Source organism: Haliotis rubra, unplaced genomic scaffold (assembly GCF_003918875.1).
Source record: "Haliotis rubra isolate DU_JTF1 unplaced genomic scaffold, ASM391887v1 Scf132, whole genome shotgun sequence".
Taxonomy (NCBI): Eukaryota; Metazoa; Mollusca; class Gastropoda; order Lepetellida; family Haliotidae; genus Haliotis; species Haliotis rubra.
This window is the reverse complement of record NW_025765248.1, coordinates 1,601,493-1,622,924: the sequence shown is the minus strand read 5'-3', so window position 1 is coordinate 1,622,924 and position 21,432 is coordinate 1,601,493. Positions and strand designations below refer to the sequence as shown.

General features: G+C 43.2%; 1 protein-coding gene across 1 annotated transcript in view; it reads right to left on the bottom strand.

Moving 5' to 3' along the window:
- The window catches only part of LOC124267564 (exocyst complex component 4-like), a 43,636-nt gene that overhangs the window by 1,926 nt on the left and 20,278 nt on the right, over window positions 1–21,432 (bottom strand). Inside the window, 15 exon segments of the mRNA XM_046702511.1 lie at window positions 23–141; window positions 388–502; window positions 1,129–1,160; window positions 1,498–1,587; window positions 9,061–9,271; window positions 9,490–9,571; window positions 10,088–10,226; window positions 11,085–11,158; window positions 14,232–14,294; window positions 15,873–15,964; window positions 18,114–18,183; window positions 18,520–18,604; window positions 18,998–19,078; window positions 19,394–19,531; window positions 20,012–20,083. Coding sequence (XP_046558467.1) covers window positions 23–141; window positions 388–502; window positions 1,129–1,160; window positions 1,498–1,587; window positions 9,061–9,271; window positions 9,490–9,571; window positions 10,088–10,226; window positions 11,085–11,158; window positions 14,232–14,294; window positions 15,873–15,964; window positions 18,114–18,183; window positions 18,520–18,604; window positions 18,998–19,078; window positions 19,394–19,531; window positions 20,012–20,083 — 1,463 coding nt within the window.

Here is a 21,432-nt window from a genome sequence, read left to right as displayed (position 1 = left end):
ATACAGTGTTTGATCTACTCACTTGAACTTTTTGGGCTGCAGGCTGTGTGCCAGGACCTCCTCCATGCTGGTCAGATCCTTGTTCAGCTTCAAGACATTAGAGTCAGGGTCAAGGTCATCTATTGGCCCTGCATAGTTGGACTGTAAGACGAAGTAATACACATGCATTTATCTGATTATGAATGTGCATTTCATGCACATAAACATTTATAATATGCCTTAAATTAAAGTGATCCTGAATTATTCACGCTTGTGCTGCATTACTAATTGGTTGATAACATTTTGTAATACAAGACGTCACTTCACGAGTCATAACACGATACACCTCTTTCCAGGAACTCATAACACTTGTGTTCTACCTCAACAATTAAACAGCCAAGTATCTACCTGTTTAGCTACCGGCAACAGGTAGTAGAAGCAGTGAACTCGGACCTCCAGGTGTAACAGCAACATACATATCTCTGCCAGGTCGCGGAAATCCTGGACAAGTGTGTTCATGCCTCTATAAAACAAAATTGCACAGACAGATCAGAAGACCCACTAACTACATGCCATGCAGCATAAACACATTAGGGACCGTTCATATTTATGGCTAGGGGGTGATGATGGTTTTAAAGGGGTGGGTACGGGGTACCCATTTTGTTCGGGGCATGGGTGATCCATCAATCTTGTACACATCTAGCAAAGGGGGATCAGCGAGAGAGGTTTCAAGGTTTCATAAAGGTCACTATGGCAGCTGATCACAGCAATTAACATGTTGGCTCAAAACAAGAATCGCTCTGGATCAGTGGCCCTTTAAGTCCCTTAACCTACAAGCATATAAGCGGTATTGAGGGTACTTCTCATTCTTAGTCTCCATGGTGGATTCTGGGTTATAATTTGTCTCCTGTAACCTATATACAACTGAGGCAACTAATTTGCTCTAGTGGTCAGGCTAGGTGACTTTGTTCACAGTGTGCCATCATACCTCGGTGACATGATCATGGCTAATATTATTTTCAGGCTAGATTCAAGAATCGGCTACTGTGGATAAATAAATGGCATCTTTATTATAGTGTTCAAAGTAATCCCTTTGAATTTGCTTTAAGTGAAGTTCACTGTATATTATTTCATGACTGCAGTACTCACGCTAAAGTTTTCTCTGATACCGGTGGAATGTCCTGATAAAGAAAAAGAGACACTATAGTGAATGGATGTACTTTGCAGAATTTGATGAGTGAAAACAAATTTTTTTTTAGAAAATAATGAGCAGATACTTCATCAGAAAAACAAATGTCACCACACTGTAGAAATACATAACAAACAAATGTGTCTATATTTAAAAAATACTTGTAATAGTGTGCGCATTTGCTAAAGTTATCATGTGTTTACACAAACTAGAAGTAGTGCTGGATCACGTTTTAATCAATATACTGGTATTCACATTTAGATATTGATCAACAAACAAACAATATATTGATTAGTGTCCACATGATAACGTGCAATAGTGTTACTTACAGCTGGGCTAGTGGATGGTGGGCCAAGGTTGCTTGTGGACCGACCAGACAAACTATCTGTGAACTGCTGAAGACGACCAGCAAACCATTCCTGATAAACAAAGTTCACTGATAACACAGAGGGCCACAGGTGAATTTTGTCTATGATACAATAATAATACATCTGATCCTAACTTATAAAGTAAAATATATAGTTTAAAGTTTCCTTAGAGAGCAATGATTAATGAGTGGCATCCCAGTTACATATTAATTAGTCTCCTTTAGTCTCCTACTAGGGAATACACTCACATATAGCCTCCCAGACCTCAACTCACCAGACTCTCATGTACAGTGATGACCTCCTGCTGAGGAATACACTCACATATCACCTCCCAGACCTCAACTCACCAGACTCTCATGTACAGTGATGACCTCCTGCTGATGTATACACTCACATATAGCCTCCCAGACCTCGACTCACCAGACTCTCATGTACAGTGATGACCTCCTACTAGGGAATACACTCACATATAGCCTCCCAGACCTCAACTCACCAGACTCTCATGTACAGTGATGACCTCCTACTAGGGAATACACTCACATATAGCCTCCCAGACCTCAACTCACCAGACTCTCATGTACAGTGATGACCTCCTGCTGATAGGGAATACACTCACATATCACCTCCCAGACCTCAACTCACCAGACTCTCATGTACAGTGATGACCTCCTACTAGGGAATACACTCACATATAGCCTCCCAGACCTCGACTCACCAGACTCTCATGTACAGTGATGACCTCCTACTAGGAATACACTCACATATCACCTCCCAGACCTCAACTCACCAGACTCTCATGTACAGTGATGACCTCCTACTAGGGAATACACTCACATATCACCTCCCAGACCTCAACTCACCAGACTCTCATGTACAGTGATGACCTCCTGCTGATGAATACACTCACATATCACCCTCCCAGACCTCAACTCACCAGACTCTCATGTACAGTGATGACCTCCTACTAGGGAATACACTCACATATCACCTCCCAGACCTCAACTCACCAGACTCTCATGTACAGTGATGACCTCCTACTAGGGAATACACTCACATATCACCTCCCAGACCTCAACTCACCAGACTCTCATGTACAGTGATGACCTCCTACTAGGGAATACACTCACATATATAGCCTCCCAGACCTCAACTCACCAGACTCTCATGTACAGTGATGACCTCCCTTGCTAGGAATACACTCACATATCACCTCCCAGACCTCAACTCACCAGACTCTCATGTACAGTGATGACCTCCTGCTGATGTATACACTCACATATCACCTCCCAGACCTCAACTCACCAGACTCTCATGTACAGTGATGACCTCCTGCTGATGTATACGCTCACATATCACCTCCCAGACCTTAACTCACCAGACTCTCATGTACAGTGATGACCTCCTGCTGATGGAATACACTCACATATAGCCTCCCAGACCTCAACTCACCAGACTCTCATGTACAGTGATGACTCTCCTGCTGGGGAATACACTCACATATCACCTCCCAGACCTCAACTCACCAGACTCTCATGTACAGTGATGACCTCCTGCTGATGTATATACACTCACATATCACCTCCCAGACCTTAACTCACCAGACTCTCATGTACAGTGATGACCTCCTACTAGGGAATACACTCACATATATACCTCCCCAGACCTCGACTCACCAGACTCTCATGTACAGTGATGACCTCCTACTAGGAATACACTCACATATCACCTCCCAGACCTCAACTCACCAGACTCTCATGTACAGTGATGACCTCCTGCTGATGTATACACTCACATATCACCTCCCAGACCTCAACTCACCAGACTCTCATGTACAGTGATGACCTCCTACTAGGGAATACACTCACATATAGCCTCCCAGACCTCGACTCACCAGACTCTCATGTACAGTGATGACCTCCTACTAGGGAATACACTCACATATAGCCTCCCAGACCTCAACTCACCAGACTCTCATGTACAGTGATGACCTCCTACTAGGGAATACACTCACATATAGCCTCCCAGACCTCGACTCACCAGACTCTCATGTACAGTGATGACCTCCTACTAGGGAATACACTCACATATAGCCTCCCAGACCTCGACTCACCAGACTCTCATGTACAGTGATGACTTCCTACTAGGGAATACACTCACATATAGCCTCCCAGACCTCGACTCACCAGACTCTCATGTACAGTGATGACCTCCTACTAGGAATACACTCACATATAGCCTCCCAGACCTCAGACTCACCAGACTCTCATGTACAGTGATGACCTCCTACTAGGAATACACTCACATATCAGCCTCCCAGACCTCACTCACCAGACTCTCATGTACAGTGATGACCTCCTACTAGGGAATACACTCACATATATACCTCCCAGACCTCGACTCACCAGACTCTCATGTACAGTGATGACCTCCTACTAGGAATACACTCACATATAGCCTCCCAGACTCAACTCACTCACCAGACTCTCATGTACAGTGATGACCTCCTACTAGGGAATACACTCACATATAGCCTCCCAGACCTCTGACTCACCAGACTCTCATGTACAGTGATGACCTCCTACTAGGGAATACACTCACATATAGCCTCCCAGACCTCGACTCTCCCAGACTCTCATGTACAGTGATGACCTCCTACTAGGGAATACACTCACATATAGCCTCCCAGACCTCGACTCACCAGACTCTCATGTACAGTGATGACCTCCTACTAGGGAATACACTCACATATAGCCTCCCAGACCTCGACTCACCAGACTCTCATGTACAGTGATGACCTCCTACTAGGGAATACACTCACATATAGCCTCCCAGACCTCGACTCACCAGACTCTCATGTACAGTGATGACTTCCTACTAGGGAATACACTCACATATCACCTCCCAGACCTCAACTCACCAGACTCTCATGTACAGTGATGACCTCCTGCTGATGTATACGCTCACGTATCACCTCCCAGACCTTAACTCACCAGACTCTCATGTACAGTGATGACCTCCTACTAGGGAATACACTCACATATAGCCTCCCAGACCTCGACTCACCAGACTCTCATGTACAGTGATGACTTCCTACTAGGGAATACACTCACATATCACCTCCCAGACCTCAACTCACCAGACTCTCATGTACAGTGATGACCTCCTGCTGATGTATACGCTCACGTATCACCTCCCAGACCTTAACTCACCAGACTCTCATGTACAGTGATGACCTCCTACTAGGGAATACACTCACATATAGCCTCCCAGACCTCGACTCACCAGACTCTCATGTACAGTGATGACCTCCTACTAGGGAATACACTCACATATCACCTCCCAGACCTCGACTCACCAGACTCTCATGTACAGTGATGACCTCCTGCTGATGTATACGCTCACATATCACCTCCCAGACCTTAACTCACCAGACTCTCATGTACAGTGATGACCTCCTACTAGGAATACACTCACATATAGCCTCCCAGACCTCGACTCACCAGACTCTCATGTACAGTGATGACCTCCTACTAGGGAATACACTCACATATAGCCTCCCAGACCTCGACTCACCAGACTCTCATGTACAGTGATGACCTCCTACTAGGGAATACACTCACATATCACCTCCCAGACCTCAACTCACCAGACTCTCATGTACAGTGATGACTTCCTACTAGGGAATACACTCACATATAGCCTCCCAGACCTCGACTCACCAGACTCTCATGTACAGTGATGACCTTCTACTAGGGAATACACTCACATATCACCTCCCAGACCTCGACTCACCAGACTCTCATGTACAGTGATGACCTCCTGCTGATGTATACGCTCACATATAACCTCCCAGACCTCAACTCACCAGACTCTCATGTACAGTGATGACCTCCTGCTGATGTATACGCTCACGTATCACCTCCCAGACCTTAACTCACCAGACTGTCATGTACAGTGATGACCTCCTACTAGGGAATACACTCACATATAGCCTCCCAGACCTCCGACTCACCAGACTCTCATGTACAGTGATGACCTCCTACAAGGGAATACACTCTCACATATAGCCTCCCAGACCTCTGACTCACCAGACTCTCATGTACAGTGATGACTTCCTACTAGGGAATACACTCACATATCACCTCCCAGACCTCCTCGACTCACCAGACTGCATGTGTACAGTGATGACCTCCTACTAGGGAATACACTCATATCATCTCCCAGACCTCAACTCACCAGGACTCTCATGTACAGTGATGACCTCCCTACTAGGGAATACACTCACATATAGCCTCCAGACCTCGGACTCACCAGACTCTCATGTACAATGATGACCTCCTACTAGGGAATACACTCACATATAGCCTCCCAGACCTCGACTCACCAGACTCTCATGTACAGTGATGACCTCCTACTAGGGAATACACTCATATCACCTCCCAGACCTCAACTCACCAGACTCTCATGTACAGTGATGACCTCCTACTAGGGAATACACTCACATATAGCCTCCCAGACCTCGACTCACCAGACTCTCATGTACAGTGATGACTTCCTACTAGGGAATACACTCACATATAGCCTCCCAGACCTCGACTCACCAGACTCTCATGTACAGTGATGACCTTCTACTAGGGAATACACTCACATATCACCTCCCAGACCTCGACTCACCAGACTCTCATGTACAGTGATGACCTCCTGCTGATGTATACGCTCACATATCACCTCCCAGACCTCAATTAACCAGGCTCTCGTGTACAGTGATGACCTCCTGCTGACGTATACGCTCACATATCGCCTTCCAGACCTTAACTCACCAGACTCTCATGTACAGTGATGACCTCCTGCTGATGTATACACCTCACACATATCACCTACCAGACCTTAACTCACCAGACTCTCATGTACAGTGATGACCTCCTGCTGATGAATACACTGACATATCGCCTACCAGACCTCAACTCACCAGACTCTCATGTACAGTGATGACCTCCTGCTGATGTTTACGCTCACATATCACCTCCCAGACCTCAACTCACCAGACTCTCATGTACAGTGATGACCTCCTGCTGATGTATACGCTCACATATCGCCTACCAGACCTCAACTCACCATACTCTCATGTACAGTGATGACCTCCTCCTAAAGTATACGCTCACATATCACCTACCAGACCTCAACTCACCAGACTCTCTTGTACAGTGATGACATCCTGCTGACGATGTATACACTCACATATCACCTACCAGACCTCAACTCACCAGACTCTCATGTACAGTGATGACCTCCTGCTGATGAATACACTCACATATCACCTACCAGACCTCAACTCACCAGACTCTCATGTACAGTGATGACCTCCTGCTGATGAATACACTCACATATCACCTACCAGACCTCAACTCACCAGACTCTCATGTACAGTGATGACCTCCTGCTGATGAATACACTGACATATCGCCTACCAGACCTCAACTCACCAGACTCTCATGTACAGTGATGACCTCCTGCTGATGAATACACTGACATATCACCTCCCAGACCTCAATTAACCAGGCTCTCGTGTACAGTGATGACCTCCTGCTGACGTATACGCTCACATATCGCCTACCAGACCTCAACTCACCAGACTCTCATGTACAGTGATGACCTCCTCCTAAAGTATACGCTCACATATCACCTTCCAGACCTCAACTCGCCAGACTCTCTTGTACAGTGATGACATCCTGCTGACGTATACACTCACATATCGCCTACCAGACCTCAACTCACCAGGCTCTCATGTACAGTGATGACCTCCTGCTGATGAATACACTCACATATCACCTACCAGACCTCAACTCACCAGACTCTCATGTACAGTGATGACCTCCTGCTGATGAATACACTCACATATCACCTACCAGACCTCAACTCACCAGACTCTCATGTACAGTGATGACCTCCTGCTGATGAATACACTGACATATCGCCTACCAGACCTCAACTCACCAGACTCTCATGTACAGTGATGACCTCCTGCTGATGAATACACTCACATATCACCTCCCAGACCTCAATTAACCAGGCTCTCGTGTACAGTGATGACCTCCTGCTGACGTATACGCTCACATATCGCCTCCCAGACCTCGACTCACCAGACTCTCATGTACAGTGATGACCTTCTACTAGGGAATACACTCACATATCACCTCCCAGATCTCGACTCACCAGACTCTCATGTACAGTGATGACCTCCTGCTGATGTATACACTCACACATCACCTTCCAGACCTTAACTCACCAGACTCTCATGTACAGTGATGACCTCCTGCTGATGTATACGCTCACATATCGCCTACCAGACCTTAACTCACCAGACTCTCATGTACAGTGATGACCTCCTGCTGATGTATACACTCACATATCACCTACCAGACCTCGACTCACCAGACTCTCTTGTACAGTGATGACCTCCTGCTGATGTATACACTCACATATCAGCTCCCAGACCGTAGCTCACCAGACTCTCATGTACAGTGATGACCTCCTGCTGATGTATACACTCACATATCACCTCCCAGACCTCAACTCACCAGACTCTCATGTACAGTGATGACCTCCTGCTGATGTATACACTCACATATCACCTACCAGACCTCAACTCACCAGACTCTCATGTACAGTGATGACCTCCTGCTGATGTATCACACATATATCCTCCCAGACCTCACTTAACCAGGTTCTCAAGTGTACAGTGATGACCTCCTGCTGGCGTATCGGCTCACATATCACCTCCCAGACCTTAACTCACCAGACTCTCATGTACAGTGATGACCTCCTGCTGATGAATACACTCACATATCACCTACCAGACCTCAACTCACCAGACTCTCATGTACAGTGATGACCTCCTGCTGATGTTTACGCTCACATATCACCTCCCAGACCTCAACTCACCAGACTCTCATGTACAGTGATGACCTCCTGCTGATGTATACGCTCACATATCACCTACCAGACCTCAACTCACCAGACTCTCATGTACAGTGATGACCTCCTGCTAAGTATATCACATATCACCTACCAGACCTCAACTCACCAGACTCTCATGTACAGTGATGACCTCCTGCTGATGTATGCACGTCACATATCATTCTACCAGACCTCAACTCACCAGACTCTCATGTACAGTGATGACCTCCTGCTAAAGTATACGCTCACATATCACCTACCAGACCTCAACTCACCAGACTCTCTTGTACAGTGATGACCTCCTGCTGACGTATACATTCACATATCGCCTACCAGACCTCAACTCACCAGACTCTCATGTACAGTGATGACCTCCTGCTGATGAATACACTCACATATCACCTACCAGACCTCAACTCACCAGACTCTCATGTACAGTGATGACCTCCTGCTGATGAATACACTCACATATCGCCTACCAGACCTCAACTCACCAGACTCTCATGTACAGTGATGACCTCCTGCTGATGAATACACTGACATATCGCCTACCAGACCTCAACTCACCAGACTCTCATGTACATTGGCCACAGTCCTCATCTGAGTGACATCAGTTATGATCTCCTGCTGAGGAATCAAGGTCTCGTCTGAGGATAAGTTCCGTATCAAGATGACCGCTTCCTTTGAGTTGAGAGCACGCATCTCCTCCTCCGAGCACATCGTACGGTCCAGCTCCTGTCCCTCCCCGGGCTGAAGAGTCCTCCAGCTTGGCAGAGACCTGGTGTGGAGGAAATCAGTCTTAGATTAATTGCAGCAGCATGTCTGTGTATTAGCAACAATCTACAACAATCATAACTCCCTTACTTAACATAAACATGATCAGACAGTCATAACACTAAGATGACTTTGTGAAAGTGGACCATGGCCCTGAATAGTTACAAAACACTCATGGAAAATGGCAGCATTACTGAGTCGAGAGATACAGTAAAGTCTCACCTGAGGAACCTGCTGATGTCTTCATCCTTTGCCCACTGGGCACTGATCACTCGTTTCTCATCAGATCCATGCTGAACAATATCTGCAGTAATACAGTACCATCAGTACAATATAATAGAATACAATATAATCACTTATACCATAACACCAGTTATACCACACAATCAGTTATAACTAGGGTTGGGTATCGCCAAAATTTTCGAATTGCGATATATTGTGATATGTGTTGGCATATTGAACTTATATCCATTGAACTTATTCATCGGCAAATTATGTAACAATTTGGTAAATAACAATTGTAAAAGAAAATGAACAACATCAAAGATTCAGGGTGTCACATTTTATCATCAGATTCCTGAGCTCGCATTAATTTCGTGACGCATTTTAGACTAGACCCTCGCACTCGCATTAAATTCGTGATGCATTAATTTCATGATTTACAGTAATTGCTATCGGAGACTCAACAATTGCAATCCATCGATAGTTCAATGCATCGTTACAGCCCTAATTGTTATGGCAGAGCTGTGAACCAGTACAGGACTGAATCTAACATTGACACTAACACTGTTGTTGTTAAGAAGGCATCATTCAAGTTTACCTCTGTAGGCAGAGTGGCACTTATCGCGGTAGTCACAGAGAACGTTGCAGATCATGTTGAGGAACTGGTCTGCATAGTCTGGCAGATCATGCATCAGCTCCTGCAGATCTTGAATGTTACGGTCGACTGTCACGGTGCTCTGGAGTAGAGAAGAACATTCACATGAAATACTTTGACAACTGTTTGTTAGCTGGCCAGCCGGTATGGACGTTTTATAAGGCATCATCTGTCACATCAGAACTGACCCTGTTCACGTCTTGAGGAACTAAAACCACTGGCAGTTGAAAGACTTGTGTGATACTTTAACAAGACTGATTGACTGACTAACATCTTGCAATCAACAGACATCATAATTCAGTAACACCTGCCTGTCTGTCCAAAGTGAAGAGCTCAGGGCGGGGACACCAGAAATGGGCTGCAGTTGAACTTTTCTGGAATGCTAAGTTTGAACATTATTCAGTAACTTTGTCCAAAGTGAAGAGCTAGTGCAGTTGTTTTTTCGGAATGCAAGTTGGTAAATGACAAATTCAAATGTAATTATTCTGTCTGATTGAAACATATTTTCTGTCCATATATCTAACTGTGTATACAAATGCATATCATACGACAGAGTAACAGACATTCAAATTTGGTAGGTAAGTCTTTTCCTCTAGTTCTAATATCGTTATGGTTACAGATTAACATGATCATTCGACAACCACATCCTCATTACAAAATCAACACAGAGTCAGTGAGTGAATTTAGTTTTACCCGCGGTTTGAGAAATATTCCAGCTATGAGAGTGTATATGTACATGCGGGCTAACAAGCCCAGACTGGCTGCTTCACAGCCCATTGTACCCGTGTGGAATCGAACCCCCACTCAGGTCTTCAGCCAGTCCTTGACGCCGAAAGCCAGGCTACCAACAAGCTTTAAATGTCACTATGCTACCCCCACTACACCCACGGAGGCCGTAAATCATCACAGAAGTAGCAGTAACTACAAACAGTAAAATTACCTGTAAAAGTGGGCGTGGCACACCAAGTTCCCGTCGGACCTTATCATCAATGACATTCCGCAGAGCATCAAAACCTGGAAGTAAAAAATCCATTCTCCATGTTTGACCACCTTTCAGTATCATGTAATGCAGGTGGGAACTTAACATCAAGCATCCTTTAGTAGCCATCTTGTTTCTGTTATTTGAACACATCAGCATGCATGGATGCATGGAACCTGTACCAGTGAGACCTATTCCAAGATAGTTACTGACTGACTGCCTGAGTATAGTCCCATTAGTACTGAGTGAGAAATGGGCTTCACACATTGACCTGTGGGGATTCCACAAAGTGATCCACTAGGCATGAAGGTGACCATAGCTCTCATACTGGCATAAAGCTTATAATCATCGTAGCTTTGAGATTGTTTTGTGGAACAGGACATATTACCTTAAACAACTAACACCAGTTACTATGTTTTGCTATTTGTTTAATAATTGGCTCTGGAGCAGACAAACAATCATCACTAGTAAAAACGTGCATACTGAACAGATTGTCGATTATATCAAAGGGTGGCAGTGTTATGTGGGAAGAAAACCTCCAGGTCTTATAACACTTTGGTGACCCACAAGGATGGGCATATGGTGTTAACAAACCCAGATAGAAGCAGGACAAACCTGGATTGAAACCACTAATTACAAGTTTCTACTGTGTCTATCCTGCCAAGGGGACATAACTCTGCAGAGCAAATTGTAGTGCATCCTGGAAGACATTTACCCTGATGTTTTTCCTTCAAGATCAACATGCCCATACTGACAATTACAATTTACAATATATACAACAATTAATTAAATTTGTTTGGATGTATAATAACAAATCCAGAGCCAGAGCCATTTAAACAAATTCATGTTACAATGGTTACTTTAGTCTGTTCGTTGATTGGTTGTTTAATGCCGCACTCAGCAATATTCCAGCTACATGACAGCAGCCTGTAAATATTCGAGTCTAGACCAGACAATCCAGTGACTGATGCTGCAGACAGCATTCTACAGAGTCTGGGTACGATGTCTCACTATCAAGCAAGACACAAAGTCTGACCACCAGATCCAACAGTCGCTTCTAACAACAATTATGCTGAGGGTCAATTCTAATGCTGACTCTTGGACTCTTGGACTCCCCGGATGGGGTACTGAAGAACATGTTCCACACTACTGAAACTCTGTGCACAAAACATGGCCACGAACAAGAATGTGTCAAAGTGTAATATTGTGCAAGCAATCGATAGGTTAAACTGTGTAAAGAATTGGAATAAAACATTGCATTCATCTCATGGAGTTGGCAAGCTTCTGAAAGATATAGCATGATCAACAGTTAGCTGAGAGTTAAGAGTTAAGCCAGGCATTGAAGAATGATCAGCCCTAAGTATTGGACAATATGTTCAAACATGAAAATACAATGCCATTTAGAAAGTGGTCAGATGGAACAGGTGTAATATCTGGGATTACACTTTCACAGATTACTGATTCTATTACTCTTTTGGGTGGTTGAGTCACATCTTGGACTCTCAGAGTCAGGTACATAGTTGACACCACACAGTCTGCGATCTAACCTATTCAGCCACTGGGGCTGACAACTAGTAGTCTAGACCATCTACTTTGAGTACCCTTCATTAGGCCACTTTCTAAGGTGGGATTCAAACACACAATACCCAACCACCCCACCCTACCACCCATCTCAAAATACTAGAATCTGTACTTCACTGAGGAAGTGCAATCCCAAATACAGGGCTCGACTTAAGGAAATGAAACCTACTTGAAACCTACTTGCACCCAGTGCAACGTAAGGCAATAATCTTGTTGCACCAAACAAAAACAGGTTCACCTGCTGCGCAATATAAAATCTCATATAAGGCTTGAGTTTTGGTAAAGACATTTTAGAACATTATTATAACAAAAGAAATCTGGGTCTGATAAGATTACTTATCTTACTTCCTAGACTTTCATGAACAGTAAAGTACGCCCTTCAGTCAATGTTCATGAAGTAATCAGAGTCACTGCTCCAAGCCAGTTCCTCATCATTCTGTTTTCGAGCTGAAGTGTTCTTTGAACACAAAATATTAACATGCACTGGGTACAAGTTGATATACATAAGAGGTTGCATTTAGCAGTTTCAGGTTGCATCAGTGCAAGTTCTAAATGCTTAAATCTAGCCCTGTGAGTTTAGTTTTATGCGCTTTTAGTAATATTCCAGCAATATCATGACAGGGGACACCAGAAATGGGCTTCACACATTGTACCCATGTGGGGAATCGAAACCTTTGTCGTCGGCATGATGAGCTAACACTTTAACCACTAGGCTACCCCACCGCACCAGACTGGATGAGACAAACCAATGATTGATATTGTGAGCAGTATCAGTATATAACAACATTTCATCAAACTCACAGCAATGTGTGTGACTTCACATTTTGGGTTTAACATTTCAACAAATATTACTTCTTAATTTGGAATCAAACTCACGTGAAGTAAACACATTCCATGCTGTGCACCTCAAATTTCCAGGTGTCATGTTTAAATATGTGAGTGAACATTCATTGTAATGAAATATTCAAGCGATATCCCTGCATCTAAAAATTTCAATATCTAATTAAAAAACACAAGTAGTCGAAAGTATGATCCAAGTTTAAGATAACACACAATCAGCCTGGTACAAATGTATTACCTAACCTGTACTTAATCGCTATCACAGACATCTAATATGCCATGCATAGGAAATGGAGTTCCTATTCTGACCCAGAAAAAACAACATATAACAAAACAAATATTTAGAAACTTGTGCATAAGCAAAGGCAAAAACACAAAGGAGATATAACATGTAAAATTCATAAACAGTAACCATGACAACAGCAACCTAAAAACATCCAGCAAATCTTTCAGGCTCCTGAAACATGGATGTCGTCATAAACAAAGAACTGAACAACATATCACATCCATTGCAAGGGAACTGACGGAAAATGAGATATGACAAAGTCTAGAAATGAAGATACATCAAGGGCAAGCTAAGGACATCACATTACAGGCCGTTGATACATGACATGATACAAACAGGGCTGGTGGTAAAGGTGATGAGCCAGTTACTGGTGGTCTGGTTTCCATGACAACCACACTTACACTTGTGACCATCCTCCTCCTCAATGACTGAGTGTAATGAGAAAGTCGGCAACACGATCAGACCTTGGATGATGATGATGATGCTGATAGCTTAGTCATGATATGGTGCATACATGTATTCCTAATAAACACAAGATTTCTCGCGGGTTTCCGTTCATCACAGTGATTTCAGTGCTCAGAATATCGAAAAGCTAATACATTAATACTTTTTCGTTTGTTGCTTCACACCATACTAAGCAATATTCCAGCCATAAGATGGTGGTCTGTAAACAAGAAAATCTGGACAAGACAATCCAGTGTCAGCTATTGATTGAGCATTGATTTACAAAGTTGGTATACAATGACATACATCAACGAAGTCAGCGAGCCTCATCACCGATCCCGTTAGTCGCCTCTTACGACAAGCATGGGTTGCTAAAGATCAATTCTAACCCGGATCTTCACGGGTCGCAAGATACACTGATAAACAAAAGATGTTTCAACATTAGTTCCTGGAATACTTTGTACAACAGGGCCTAGGCATTTAGCTCCAGTCTTTCTTACACACCTATAGTCTGTTTGCAGTGAAAACGCACCGATGAATTTTACCTTGCCAATTGATGAATTTCACTTTAAAAACTTATAAAGTAATGAAAGTTTAAGATGAAGTTAAATGTCAACAAAAACATGATCAGTCAACCTCTCTTGATATCTTGCTCTTAAGTTGTTCAAACACGCACGTTTTCAAGACTGACTTTGACCTTGACATGAATGTCATAGTGTATGAAATATGCACAAATAGTACTAAAGAAATTGCTTATTGAAAAACAATCAAGGGAAGTCTTGAAAGTCTATGAAGAAAATCCAGTGAACCGTTGTTGAAATATCTTGCTGACAATTCAGGTTAACAAGCTGAAATCTTCAAAGTGTCGTCGTGACCCTGAAAATTATGTGAAGGTCACCAAAATTGACTGGGCCCCGGGCCTTCCCTAGATGAAGCTTGGTGTCAAATATGAAAAAAAGCCAGTGAATATTTTTTGCGATATCTTGCTGACTATCTTAACAATTTAACATGCCTTTAAGGCCCTGCACCTTCCCTAGATAAAGCTTGGTATTGAATATGAAGAAAATCCAGTGAACGGTTCTTGAGATAGCTTATCATGCAGGTAAAACGTTAAAGTCCCCCTTGAAATGAAGGTCAAGGTCACCAAACCTGACTTGGACCTTTCTTATACTGTGATGAACCTAGGTACCAAATATGAAAACAATCTAGTGAATGGTTCTTAAGATATTCCAATTCGTACGTATGGCCGTACGGCCGTACGGATGGATGGACGGACAGAGCCTAATACAACAGGTATATTCCCCGCTAAAAGCGCGGCGGGGAATAATAATCCTGACACTCTAGTCAGTGAAATGTCCAAGACCACGTTCCCCCAGCCACAAACCTAATTAAACTCCCTACACTGTCAGTGTCCCTTCAGACAACCAAATTTAAACTCCCTACACTGTCAGTGTCCCCTCAGATGGTGACAACCAAAACCTCGAGGAAATTTCCCGATTATTTCCAGACCCTCTTTCACAATGTGTTTCACTACAGAAGCAGCTGTTCAGGATATATTGGGGATATCTCTGGTAGTTTGTTTTACACTATAGACATACCTCGTGTGGCAGCGTCGATGCTCTGGGACACCTTCTGATGAACCTGGCCAAGGAATGCATTTTGTACGAAGTCAGTCACAAACTCCTGGAGACTGCAACATAACATTTACAAACTCACGTATTGAATGCAATTCTAAGATGCCTAGCGGTTAGAACAATTGAAAAAAACAAACATTATGGGACAATAAAGGTATAGTTTTTTGATGACGTAACAACTGAATGACGTTATCCCGTCACTGTGCCATTCTAGTGTGCCCCCTTGTAATCGAACCATTTTACATTACGTCACAATGAAAGCGACGTCACGATGCATGTCAGTTGTCATCGCCTCGTACGGCCTCCTACAGTAAACTACTCCGTTGCATCCCGCTTCTTGGTTTGCAGTTGCTTCACGCAGCTAACATCACTGGTGGAAACATTACGTTTATGTTTTACGACGGTTAAAATGTGTCAATTCGACTCACAAGTTTTCAGCGGCACGGTTAGCGTTAGCAATGTTTACATTCCCACAATGCAATCGGTGGAATGTCGGCTTGACTACTCAGCTTCATCTGGATGTACTGATCTAAGCGTCGTTGGTAGTAGAAATGTCGGCGTTCATATTGCCCCGTATGGTTTACGTTAATGACAGATGTAATTAAAATAATTCAGAGAAGATATTTAATCGAGCGTAAACCGTCATCGAACTGTTATCATTTGTTTTTTCTGGTAACATTAGTCTTAGCGCATTGGGGTCAGGCACATCAATAGAACAGCACGCCTGTTAGCCCCTGTCGCGAGGATTCTTAATTTAGGTCACCGACACCGTCGCGTTCATTTCTGCCTTATATTAATGCGTAATTATCCTTAAATAGTATTAAATTTGGCATCTTAGAAAGAAATACAGTTAAGCTCTACCACCATGTATAGTGTAATAAAGCACACTTTAAGCCCTGAACTATTATAGCGTTAAAGCACTTTCGGACGCAGGTGTCCTCGTACTTCAACTATAATAGTTCAGGCGGAAAACAATGAAGGGGGTTGCATAGAGTCTCAGTCAAGATGTTTGCACTCTCATTCAAGATGTTTGCATGCACTTCCATCCGTCCCATCACTGTTTGAGACAAATGCCTGTTTTACAGTGCTTGTAAAAAAGATATCATGCCAGTGTTTGAAACACTTTAATTTGTCAGTTGGCCATCAAGGCCTGCTGTCGCCTGCAGGCATCAAAATCTACAGGCCCTGAATGAAATCTGCAGGCCCAATTTGTTGAAGCCAAACCAAAATAGACTACACTGTACACAGTTTCACACTATTTCTACAAAATCAATTAGCAAAGCTTATGGCGCATAGAGAAGTTTTTATTTGTTGAAGACTGGTGCTGACATTCCCATGCACAAAGCGCTGAAATACCAGGAAGTGAAACTGTAAATTACCGTGAAGGATCGTGGATGATTCCCAAACATTAATAAAGAAAAAAATTATGGGAAAGAATACAGTTGAAAAAAACAAACAGATAATTTACTAAATGGCCACAAGGGCCTGCAAATATTTGAAACTGCTGGCCCAATACAATAGCAACCGGTATATTTGATTATTTCGAATGCTGTATCATGCCATTGTTTAACATGGATTCTTCACTTACCACCAGTCCTACTGGTATCCCTTACCCTGTCCTGAAAGAGGTCAATGGTTTCAATGTTTCATCCCAATCAACACAGTATTCCCCTAGTCTGATATGTGATTTTTCAGCAAACTTTGATGGCATCTCATCATAATATGCTGACATTTCTCACACTATCAGTCACTGGTTTGTCTCCTCCAGGCTGATGTGGTGGGGTAGCCCAGTGATGATGAGAGATCCGGGTTTGATTCCCCACATGGGTACAATGTGTGAAGCCCATTTCTGGTGTTCCCTGCAGTGATATTGCTGGAATATTGCTAAAAGCGGTGTAAAACTATACTCACTCACTCACTCACCCGAAACCTTGTAGGGGCGGTGGGGTAGCCTAGTGGTTAAAGCGTTGTCTCGTCACGCCGAAGACCAGGGTTTGAATCCCCACATGGGTACAATGTGTGTAGCCCATTTCTGGTGTTCCCTGCCGTGATATTGCTTGAATATTGCTAAAAGCGGTGTAAAACTATACTCACTCACTCGAAACCTTGTTATCAAAGAATCGACATGCATAAAGTGAAACCTGAAGGTGTTGTCTAGTGTATGGATTGGGATTCGAGAGACAACAGGTTGCCATGGCTACGTACCTCGACGGGCTCTCCATCTCCATTGCCTTCTCGATCTCCTGGATGAAGCTGCGGAGTGGCTTGTATATGGCTGGAACAGAGGATTGTGGGATCAGCATACAACAGGCTGTGAAACCCACAATTAGTATGGAACTGACAAACCATGAATCATCATTTGGGATTCAAACCCATGACCATAGGATTTTAGACACCCACCGAAGCCCCCATATTTTACGTCATCAAAACGACATAATGCTTAAATCTTTGTGAGGATGTATGAGATGTTTCTTGGCTGCCTTTCTTGAGCACAGACAATACATTTCTAAGAGGATCATGATCTAATAACTGACCCTCGATACAAACTCCTCCATCAGTACCAACAGAGTGGCCTCCCTTGTATATCATGGTGGTATGCTGCACAACTCACCCGTCACATTATTGGCTGCAGGTTTACACACCAGCTGATGCTTGCTCAGTCCTGCTAGCAGACCCTGGTCACCTAGGTAACCAGCCTGGATAAAGGGAGATAACCACAAGTCAAAATCACATGAAACTACTGTTACAGAACAAAATGTCTCGAACTAGCATTAAAAATAGCAAGACAAAAAGATTACTAACCATAAATTTTCTGTCTCATTTATATGTTACTGGTATATGTGGAACAGAAACATGATATGAAAACATATTCTACCAATAATCTCTCTGTTCTTTATCAGTGAGTGAGTGAGTGAGGTTTATGACGCTTTTAGCAATATTCCACTTTCCAGCAATATCACAGCAGGAAAAACCAAAAATGGGCATCACCCAAATGGGAATCGAACCCGGGTCTCCAGCACAATGAGTGAACACTGTAACCGCTAGGCTACCCCATTGCCCCTCTTCATCAATTATCAGGTGATACTCACAGCATCAAACTGTCGACTGTCCTCGATGTAACTGTTAGTACTGAGGGCGTGAAGTGACGCATCAAACCGGAACAAGCTTATCTGAAACAGTCATATTTTCCCAGTTCACAGCCAGTAAGGACAACACTCAAAATATGACTTAAAAAGTAAACAATTCCTATCAGCCAGACATAAGGAATGTCTGTAAAACTTAAACACTTTCAAATGTATATAAAACTTCAGCCAACAAAATAAGACAAGAAAACCAACAAGAATCTTGAAAAACCTGTCACGGGAACTGTTTCATAGAACAATCTTAGCACTAAGGTGATCCTAACTCCCATATTTTGACACTGTATTACGATCGTCATCGCACTAAGATCGTTTTGTGGATTGTGGCCAGGAGACAAAACTAACTTTCTTTGGCTTTGCCTGTCTCTTCTTGCTGAAGTACTGGCTGATATCCATGCTGGGTTCATCGAAGCCGCTCGGCACCTGCTGTCTGTTTGACAGGGAGTTCCGCACGTCCAGATACTGGCTCAGAAGCACTTGCAGCTGAAAAACACAGCTGTCATATACACCAATCCATTCTGGAGAATTACATAACAATATAAATATTTAATTTATTACTCATTATCATTTAGAAAAACGTAAAGTTGAATGTTAATGCCCCAAAAGCGGAGGGATCTTCTAAAGTGTCTCCCCTGTTACTAACTTGCACCACTTATAGGGTGAAAGCGGATATACATATTGCGGTATTAGTAGAACCGCAGTATTTTGCCTTCGGTTCGGTATACCATAATGCAATCCAAAAATTCGATATTTTCGGTTTTCGTACCATCATTTATTAACCTTCTAAAACCTTTTCTAAAATGTCTAGAAATCGAATATTTTGCTAGGCGGCTGCTATTTTCCCGGAAGTAAGTACTCATACACCGAAACGAAACGGACTGAACCGAAGGCCTTGTACCGTAATACGTACCGTACCGTGGTAAGAGCGTACCATTTCACCCCTAGTTACTTATGGACACCTACCACAGCTTGTATTTCTGACCAGACATCCTTCATGTCGTACATCAGGTCAGATCTCATCGGCATGCCCGACGCCTGGAACAGACAGCACTCACAGTCTTCATATTGGTCAACATTCACAAACAGCTAAAATCTCATTCCAACCGTTGTTTCAGAGAATGTAAGAAGAATCTCCAGTCTTTATCACTCATGAAAATGTTCCAGAAACTATTTTCATAACCACTGATATTACATTTATTTGCTTCTTCCAATAGTTACAAGTTCTATCAGTAAAACACTTGACAAATGTTCCACATCATTAGGAATGAATATCCGTGTTCAAAACCATGATTGCATACAATATAAGTAATTTATTAATTAATCACAGAATTGGCATTCCAAGATCAGTCTCTATAATACAACAGTGATTAGTATTAGGCAAAAATAATGATGTGGTTCCGATGATCCAACTACCCAAAACAAAGGTGCCAACCCAAAATTTCTTTCAGTGATTCTCACTTTTCCTGGCAAGAAAGAACAAGCATGAAAATATACACCACCATAAAACAACTGCTGACTTTACATCATTTTTCAAAGAAACAAGACAGATAGAAGAAAGGAAAAGAAATATCCTCCAATGAAATTAACCAGAACCACAGCACTATTTTGGGGGCCCAATTTATCAATGAATCAATAGAATATTAAAGAAACAAACACATCTGCATGACATGCACACACTTTGAAGTTTTCAGTATGGATAAAATAATATCTTGGATCTCCAGCAGGGAGTTAACAGGCTAGGTTTGGCATACATCCTGGTAAATGTTGGTAATATGTCATTAAGGAAGAAACTGGCATGAATGTTCATTTACTTAGGGTCAGGGCCAATGTGTGACCACTCACTGCCCAATGTTTGTCTCAGTTTGAGGATTCCAGGGTGGAACAGGTACTCACTGCCCAATGTTTGTCTCAGTTTGGGGATTCCAGGGTGGAACAGGTACTCACTACCCAATGTTTGTCTCAGATTGGGGATTCCAGGGTGGAACAGGTCTTCACTACCCAATGTTTGTCTCAGTTTGGGGACTCCAGGGTGGAACAGGTACCCACTACCCAATGTTTGTCTCAGTTTGGGGACTCCAGGGTGGAACAGGTACCCACTACCCAATGTTTGTCTCAGATTGGGGATTCCAGGGAGGAACAGGTCTTCACTACCCAATGTTTGTCTCAGTTTGGGGATTCCAGGGTGGAACAGGTACCCACTACCCAATGTTTGTCTCAGTTTGGGGACTCCAGGGTGGAACAGGTACTCACTGCCCAATGTTTGTCTCAGTTTGGGGATTCCAGGGTGGAACAGGTACTCACTACCCAAAGTTTGTCTCAGTTTGGGGATTCCAGGGAGGAACAGGTCTTCACTACCCAATGTTTGTCTCAGATTGGGGATTCCA